We start from the raw sequence: 9,585 nt of genomic DNA, 5'->3' as shown, positions 1-9,585 counted from the left end.
CAATGCAAATAAAACATTGTATATTGGTGATGTGTGCTGCTGTATTATCTTGTACAACCATTTCAGAATATGCATAAAAGAGATATAGTCTATTATTATAGACTATATGGCACAGCAAGCGCTAATTCAACTATAGAAACATTAACAGTGCTGTCATATGGGGCTTCCCAATAGTTACTCAAAAACCTGAGTCTCCATTTGAAGCCCCAGCTTAAACTTCGATGAGGTAGAATTAAACACCCTCTTTTCTGAAAGAAAAAAAGAAATAAAGTAAAAATCCCATCCATCCAAATTAAGTAAATATTTACGGATTGCATTTCATTTCATTTATTTATTTTAGGACAGTGCACATTAATCAACATTACTGTAAATGTGCCAGTGTTAGCCAGCAGGCTAATTTTCAACTGTAGTCCATTGGCAAGATGTTATACTAGGCACAAGTATATCTCCCTTTCAGTTAATGCAAAGCAGCCCCACAGTGTCTCAAACACTCGGGACCATTCCTGAATAAATCCCTCAAACCAGATTTTAAGAGTTCATACAATGAAGACCCGCTTTGGAAATTACATAACATACAATTCAACTAACATTTATAGAAAAGCCTGTAAGTGGTTTCAAATTAAGGTTTATCAGTCTATTAGACATACAAAATGTTTAGGTAGATATTAGAATAAAATAGAAACCACTTTCCCACATATCTTGATATTTCAGAATATGCATTTATAATCAGATCAAATTGGGGGAAAGCTGCTTTAGATAAAAGCATCTAACAAATGCATCAATGCAAAAAAAAAAAAAAAAAAAAAAACCCGAAATAGATCAGGTGGAAGTAACTATTAATTTGCAATAAGCATGAACTCTAGAAACATTCCCATCCAAACTTTGAAAAAGTAATGGCAGGGTGAGTTATCCTATAAAACCACAGTGTATAAGATACCTTCATTAAAGCACAGCTGAGGCTAGTGAGGGATGCAGAGGACTGATCTCTGTAGTAGTCTAATCTGAGCCTCTGAAGAATGTGAGGAACAACAGACCCCAAAAACATGCACAAGGCAAAAAAGCAAAAAGTATTTTTTTAACAATAATGTAAAATGTTCCCTGCAAGCTTTTTGGAAACCCCAATGAGATACTGAGATACAGCATGCACCATTGGTTTGTCGTCATCTGATTGACTTTGCATATGTAAAGTTGCCATCTAGAGGAGAACAGAGGATATAACACATGCCCACAGCAGATCAGGTGCTGTCAAATCAAGCCACTTTCCCCAGCTTCAGTTCTTAAAACGAGTCTGCACACAAACGTGGTTGAATTTCCTGACAGACAAAAAAAAAGTTTCGCTGTTGTCATAGCATGTCGGCTGAATTATTGATTTCTGCAGGTTTAATGAAGTCAAGACTTTAAGACCAGGTAAAGAAATGGAAGCAATGAACTGAACTGAACAAAATGCATCAAAAAGTTCTCTAAATATAAATGATAGTTTTAGCAGCAGCACTTCAAAGCTGGAAAAACACAACTTGACAAAAATTGCTAGAATAGATTTGTAAGTGTCTAAAAAATGCTTAAGGTCAAGTGAAGTTAAAGTCAAGCTTATTTATATAGCCCTTTAAAGCAACATAAATGCTGACTGCACAACATAAAAGACCAAAACATCCTCATAAAATACAATTTAAATACTAATAGAATAAATCAAAAGAAAACAGTACAAAACATCACTATTCAAAATAAAACTAAACTAAACCTATTATCAAATTAAGCATATGTCTGAGGAAAAAAAAAAGTTTTAAGAGAGGATTAAATCAAGACATTGTGAACATGACAAAATGAGCAAAATGACAAAATATGTCTCGTTTCATGAGAAATTGAGCAAAATAAACTGAAGGGGAAAATCTTAAATTAAAAGTTAAAACAAGTTTTCATACCTGCTCTTGTTTTAAGCATTAATGCACTTAATTGTGTAGAGTTTCTCAAAAAAAACAAGACTTCATGCATTTAATTTGCTCCTCACATAAATATCTTGAATTGAGGATGTACTAAGGATGAAAAATACTGAGGAAAATATTCAGACTGAGGAAGAAATATTTTGAAGAGCATTCAGAATATAAGACTTTCTGCTCTTGTTTAAGACCTTTTTGGGCCTTAATTTGTAGAAGAGTGAATTAAGACCAACAGAACTTTTACATAAACTGAATGTTGTAGACATGACGCTACACTCACGATGGACACGATGTGCACATAAGGATGGCTGGATGTGTATAATGTATGTAAACGATCATGCCAATAAAGTACTGTAAACTGAACTGGATAGGCAAGACATGAGATTTGAAGTTGTACTGTAGATCTATCAGGACGGATATATAAACACAAAACTTTTTTGTAATTTCAATTTCATTCTGCAGTTTGGCTTGATGTCTACCTACAGCAGATGGGAATGAAATAAATGCTGTGCCACTAATATGACTGTGCAGCTTTGTGTTATTATACTGCACAGGAGTCTTACCAGGCAGATCTGATGGGGGAATATGCTCTCTGTATTTATATGCAAGCTCTCTAAAAGTGAAAGTGAAGGTTTTTTTTTTTTTTTTTTTTTTTTTTTGCTCTCAAATCTTATGCAATCTTTTTTTTTTTTTTTTTTTTTTTTTTACAACACAGCAAACATTATTAAATATCTTAAAAATACTTTGTTGACTTTCAAGTGTTGATATAATTTTTTTAAATTGTTTTTAGTAGCTTACATTTGGCCAAAATCTAGAAAAGATGATGCTTTGGCTGTGAATAAGGGGGCAGCGGGGTTTTGGATAACGTTAGGTCTCATTTTTTTCATTTTCTGCTTGAGTAAAGAAAAACAATGTGCTTTATAATTATTATAATTATTATTATATTATTGGCCACATTATAGGCAAAGAATATATATATATATATATATATATATATATATATATATATATATATATATATATATATATATATATATATATATATATATATATATATATATATATATATATATATATTTTTTTTTTTTTTTTTTTTTTTTTTTTTTTTATAAATAACGTTATTAACTGGTATTTCTTACACCCGAACCAGTTTTGGAAAGTCTATATATATATATATATATATATATATATATATATATATATATATATATATATATATAAACTTTTTTTTCAAAGAAAATTTACAACTATTTACATGCAGGAATAAAAAGGATCTTGCGGGACAAAGTGAAGGAGAGAAAGTCTGGTTCATTCCCTGCAGAGATTGCTGCCTCTTTTTTTTAAAACTACTGTTTAAGCTCCAATTGTTCCAAATTAAGCTGCTTTCATAGATTAATTTGTGTATTTGAAATTTGACGAATTCTTTCGTCTGAGGTGGCAAACTCTGCAGGGAAGGGGCCAGACTCAAGAGGAAGAGCTCATCCTCGGAGCGTGGAGGCGGCGCTGGAGCTACAGGACGGGTCTGGGGAACTTCTAGGAGCTGACCCTTCACCTCCGATGACCGCTCCATAGGCCTTTTCTGTGCTCTTCTTCTTGGTTGCACTGTATCAAAGGAGAACACATTTTGTGCAATGAAAATAAAAAATAAAAAAGGATTAAACTTATTCACATGGCTATGACGAGTGCTTACTGTAAATGTAATATGCGTGTAAACATGGTCATTATTGGCTGTACACACCTGTGGGTACAGCAGCAGAAGCAGGTTCTGGCAGAGGGCACTCAGACTCACTTCCATCAGAAGAAACATTTCTATCGTGTCTTTGCATGGACTTTAAATGTAAATCACTCACGTTTAACGCTTCATTCGCGTCTGGTGTGAACGCACCATAACTTTCAGAAACTGTCAAAAATGGTACAAGGATGAAATTAGGATTTCAAGTCAACATGAAATCAGAATCTCCTCTATCCACCTTCCGCATGTTACTGTGAGTAATTCAATCAGAACGGTTTGTTTATTCCCCCCAATCATTTCTAAACAAAATGTAATGGACATGCTCTTTCTCTGAAACAACTTTCTTTTTCTGCTGACCTCATTTAGGCAAGCAACAATAAAACTAACTTTATATAACAGGACTAAAGGAACATCTGTATGAAACTTCATATCCAAAGTGTATTTACCTTCGGTGTCCTGCGAGGCACTTTCCTGTGGCCCGATGGCCTGATAAACATAAGCAATGTCTGCAAAAATAGAGGAGTGATGTGGCATCTGTGTCATCTGTTTGGATGCAACTATAGAATTGAAACTTAAACTTAAACTGCTTAAAGTTGAAAACTTACTTTCCTCTGGCTCATGCTTCCTGTACACGAAGTGAATGACATCACCATTCTGCAGTAAGTGTGTCTGTTTCTTCACCACTTTGGACATGTTGATCACTGTTCCATTGGTGCTTGATGGAAACAAACAGATCATCATCAAGCAAAAAATTACAGTTATTATGAATTTCATAGATTCCCCTTTGCATGACGCTAAATGACTACATTTTTGACCTAGGACCACAAAACCAAGTGTCAACTTTCAGAAATGTAGATGTATGCATTATCTGAAAGCTGAATAAATAAGCTTTACATAAATATATAGATAATTAAGATCGGACGATATTTGGCTGAGATACAACTATTTGAAAATCTGGAATCTGAGGTCAAAAAATCTAAATATTGAGAAAATCATCTTTAAAGTTGTTCAAATGAAGTTCTTTAGCAATGCATATTACTAATCAAAAATTACATTTTTATATATCTACAGTAAGAAATTGACAAAATATCTTCATGGAACATGATCTTTACTTAACATCCTAATTATTTTTAGCATAAAAGAGAAATCAATAATTTTGACCCATACAATGTATTTTTGGTTGTTGCCTACAAATATACCCCAGAGACTTAAGACTGGTTTGTGGTCCAGGGACACATTTGTGAATTTTATTCTCAGAAATAATCAAAAAATCTAAAGGATATGATTGTGAGAAGTTATCAGTAAACATCAAAATTCGAAATGCCTGAACAACTTGTCCAAGCATGTCCTCATAATTGTCCATTTATGATCGCAACATTTTCTTTTTTAAGTGACTGAAATATTGACTATTTCTTTCAAGATAATGAACAGAGACTAAATAAAGTGCATAGGATAAAGCCATGTTAAAAATAGCAAAGAGAAAGTTGCACAAGAAAGGAAGACAAGAAGGTAGGGAGGGAAGCTTGCCGTTTCCTTAACGCTGATTGAGCGTTGTGTAAAACACAGCATTCAATTTCTAGCAGATATTGATTTAATTAATTAGCTGGATGGAAATGTATAACACCATTGGTGAGCTAGCGTACACTCAAATACATGAGCCACACAGTCGCTAAAGACACATCAACGACTGTATCTCCATCCACTGAATATTAACCAGATTACAAGTAATTATTCACCAAAGCAAAGATTAAATGTCATGAGGGAATTGGATGTATATTTGCCGCAGGGCCAAGCATGTCATTAATTTAATTCACTTTCTAACATAATTACAAGTCACTCAGTATAATTTGCAAAAATTAATAGAACTACAAATAATTCATACCAACTGCTTCTACGTAAGTTTTTTTACTGGTACATCTATTTAAGAAAAAAAAAATACTGTAGCATTACAATTATACATCAGTCTTCCAAACTATACTAGTTCAGTAAATTTAATGAACATACCTTTTTCTTGCTGTAATCAATGCATGGTACAATCTTTAAATATAAGATATTTTGCCCCTAACTCTGAGCAAGATTGCTAACTGAAAGAAAGTTGCACTGACTGATCTTAAAATATATCAGTGCCTTTGTTTTGTCTCAAGATGCACAAATGACTTACATTTCCTAATTGATCTATGGTCTAATCCTGGCTTGGTCTAAGCCGGGTCTGTGAAACCAGGCCATTATATACTGTATGGATCAAAGACAAGATGCCATTTTTGTGCCCACATCAAATTAAGTTTACAAAATACATTTATATACACAAATATAGGCGAAATAATGTTTTACTGTCATTCAGTGTAACGACATATTTATGCGCGCACACCCACACACATATTATATATATATATACTGTATATAATATATATATATATATATATATAGCGTCTGCTAAATGCATAAATTTAAATTTAAATTTAAATTAAATATAGTGGAGGTCAAACGATTAATCACATTCAGTCGCATTTAAAAAAGTTTTTGTTTTCACAATATATGGGTGTGTACTGTACACATTTATAATGTATATATAAATACACATGCATGCATGTATATATGTAAGTTTTTTAAATGCATTTATATATAACATATTATATGAATTTAATTATATACACAAGTACATTTATATATACACATAATAAATATACACAGTGCATGCATATATTATGTAAACAAAAACTTTTATATTGGATGCAATGAATCATTTGACAGACAGACAGACAGACAGACAGACAGACAGATGATAGATAGATAGATAGATAGATAGATAGATAGATAGATAGATAGATAGATAGATAGATAGATAGATAGATAGATAGATAGATAGATAGATAGATAGATAGATAGATAGATAGATAGATAGACATTAGATAGATAGATAGATAGATAGATAGATAGATAGATAGATAGATAGATAGATAGATAGATAGATAGATAGATAGAGATAGATAGACATTAGATAGATAGATAGATAGATAGATAGATAGATAGATAGATAGATAGATAGATAGACAGACAGACAGACAGACGACAGACAGACAGACAGATAGACAGACAGACAGATAGATAGATAGATAGATAGATAGATAGATAGATAGATAGATAGATAGATAGATAGATAGACAGATAGACAGATAGACAGACAGATAGATAGATAGATAGATAGATAGATAGATAGATAGATAGATAGATAGATAGATAGATAGATAGATAGATAGATAGATAGATAGACAGATAGTTGGTCGTACCTCATGTCCTGCAGCCACACCTGTCCTGAGTTCTCATCTCGAGTGATTTTGCAATGTTTCCCTGAGACCAGTTTATTATCCGGGAATGAAAGGTCACAATCTATAAAGAAAATATGTCTGTGAGGTTATGATATCAACACAAGTCAATGATATTATTTTTCTCACTGTCTACAATCCACCCATCACTGCGTTATTCCAAAGAAAGCAAGCAGGTCTTTATAACCTTTCAACAAAGAGAACTGTCCCACTTCTGAAAAGTTTCGGGTGATGTCACCATCAAGACTTTAGACCCTGTCACCAAATACCAGATTATATGCCTAGGACCTTTAATATTAATAGTTCGCACTAATGTAATAACTATTATTATTTATAATAAACATAGTAAGTATTATTTAGTCATTACAGTAGTGCATGAGTCTAGCATCGCCAAAGTCATAGACGTGATTCTCAGGGAATGCATGTAATGATATATAGAAGTTGCTCTGTCTTCGAGAGTCTAGATAAATGTGAAGAGCAAAAGCGACACTCTCCAACTTTATTTAACATCCTGCTTTCCTTTAAAGTGTGACATTACTGAAGTGAAATTGGCTGCGAAACAAATTCATATTTCGACTTTAATAACCCCATTCCTCTTTCAATCAAGCACCTTTTCTCTTCCTGACCTGACCCAAATGCTTTCTCGTTAGGAATATAAGTCTTAAATGAAGTATAGTGATGTACAGTTAAAATGACTTAGTCTATTACAGTAATGAAGTGTATCAGTTCTGCTAAATAACCAGTGTCCAGTGTTACAGAAAAAAGCAAGTAAATGAAGAAGCCCTTTTAAAATGAAAAAAACTTTCACAAAACAAGACTGAGTAGCATTAACATGATGATGTTCAGCGCACCTTTTTTTCTCCCCACCATGCATTCTCTATTTCTGAGTAACATCTCTGGACCCGGAGATGTGTTCAAGTTCACCAGTTTTCCCCAGGCCTGTCCAGAGCCCTGACGCGCAGTCATCTCCTCTGCAGATCACAGCAGCGTGAAGCAAAGACACACATATTTCATAAAGAAAAACAAATGTGAATGCATTTACTCACAATGCTGAAAATGTCGTGTGAAACACTACAGAAAGCAAGATTTGTAAAATAAACTGAAGGGGAGATCTAATAACTCAAGGTGAGTTGTAACAAGAAAAAGAAATGTGCTACAGGGTTGAAATAATTCTTTACATGAACGCCAATCTCAAGCGAAAAGTTAGACTTTGTGCAAAACAATCAGCACATTTTTTATTTTATTTTTTTTCTCAGAAATTTGTTATCCTGTTAAATTACTGAACTGGTATCATCTTTGTGTATAAGCTTTACTGGCTGTTTTCGAGTCGAGTTTTGTTTTGGGAATCTAAACAGCATTGTGAAGCGGCGCCAGTGTTTACGCAAAGGACACAGACACATCTCAAACTCTCCAAAATGACTAAATTAATCGAGAAAGTCAAACTCTAATGTAATGAAAGCACTAACCTAGACAACGTCGGGGAGTATCCGGAGCATTAGTGCATGCTGACTTGAATCCTCTGTGTGCTTTCGTTTTTATTTTCTTGAGCACTTCCTGACAAACAGTGCATTTACACACATCAGCTGATGGAGAGAGAGAGAGAGAGAGAGAGAGAGAGAGAGAGAGAGAGAGAGAGAGAGAGAGAGAGGCAAAACCCTGTCTGGAAGGATGTCTAGACAAGAGATGGTTACACAGAGCCAGACATCACTGATGAAGTAGTATGGAGTGTTGTGGATGGGTGATTTAACTTTTTTTAGATTATGCATAATTCATGTAATATTGATTCAGAATTAAACATTAGATGATTTAATGCTTGAATATTCAGGAGTGCTTGAGGGTCTGTAAAACTTTCAGAAAAAAAGTAAAATAAATAAATATTAAACTATCATGACTGTTTGAGATTATTTTATAATGGTAACAATTTTTAAATGTGTGTATATACAGTATATATATATATTGTGGAGGGGTGAAGTAGGACATGACTCGAGGATGAAGGTAAATTCCCTGAAGGGTGGATTTTATTGCCAGAAAGGGGTTGTGGGAGGCGTTGTTGTGAGGCGGTTGTTTGGTGCTCGGTGCTCGGTGTCTTGGTTATGGGTGCGCTGGTGCAGTTGGGTCCGTGCTCTCCCGTGGGCGTGTCACCCTGGCATTGGTCTCCTTCGCTTGGGTCATCCACTGCAGGGGAGCGTGGTCCGTTAGGAGGGTGAAGTGGCGGCCGAGGAGGTAATACCTGAGCCCACTTGACGGCCAACACTTCCCTCTCCACCGTGGTGTACCGTTGTTCTGCAGGGGTCAGCTCTCGGCTTATGAACATCACCGGGTGTTTCTCACCATCATGGCCCTGCAATAGGACGGCTCCCAACCTGGTGTCGGAGGCGTCCGTCTGCAGCAGGAAGGGGCGATTGAAGTCATTGGAAAGTGACCTGGTACTGCCTTGGGTAGAGAAGGCCATTTACAGTTTTACCTGATCCTGTAAGGTCGAGAGTGGATATGAACTGGGCCCTTCCCAAAACGGTCCAATAGCTCGTCGACGCGGGGCATGGGGTAACATATATTTCATTTTTTTAATAAAAATATTTCAGTTTAATTTAAATGT

At 34.7% G+C, this 9,585-nt stretch overlaps 1 protein-coding gene across 1 annotated transcript; it reads right to left on the bottom strand.

The window, feature by feature from the left end:
* Window positions 1-2,059: 2,059 nt before the first annotated feature.
* LOC113049937 (E3 ubiquitin-protein ligase CHFR-like) lies at window positions 2,060-8,565 on the bottom strand. The gene is made up of 8 exons (XM_026212681.1): window positions 8,456-8,565; window positions 7,841-7,960; window positions 6,954-7,053; window positions 4,272-4,381; window positions 4,113-4,172; window positions 3,673-3,834; window positions 3,285-3,536; window positions 2,060-2,064 (listed from the first exon to the last, which is right to left on the bottom strand). Exons 2-8 carry the CDS (start codon window positions 7,953-7,955, stop codon window positions 2,060-2,062), a joined length of 804 nt encoding a protein of 267 aa, XP_026068466.1. The 5' UTR covers window positions 7,956-7,960; window positions 8,456-8,565.
* Between the last annotated feature and the right edge of the window lie 1,020 nt (window positions 8,566-9,585).

Source organism: Carassius auratus, chromosome 30 (genome assembly GCF_003368295.1).
Source record: "Carassius auratus strain Wakin chromosome 30, ASM336829v1, whole genome shotgun sequence".
NCBI classification, from domain to species: domain Eukaryota; kingdom Metazoa; phylum Chordata; class Actinopteri; order Cypriniformes; family Cyprinidae; genus Carassius; species Carassius auratus.
This window is presented reverse-complemented; position numbering and strand designations above follow the sequence as displayed.

Bases quoted from the DNA above. Each gene is read 5' to 3' on its own strand.
- LOC113049937 (XM_026212681.1), bottom strand. From the start codon at position 7,955: ATGACTGCGCGTCAGGGCTCTGGACAGGCCTGGGGAAAACTGGTGAAC. The intron at 4,173-4,271 runs GTAAGTTTTCAA...CTATTTTTGCAG, and splicing joins GAAGCATGAGCCAGAGGAAA to ACATTGCTTATGTTTATCAG. The intron at 3,537-3,672 runs GTGTGTACAGCC...CCTTTGATACAG, and splicing joins TTCTGCTGCTGTACCCACAG to TGCAACCAAGAAGAAGAGCA.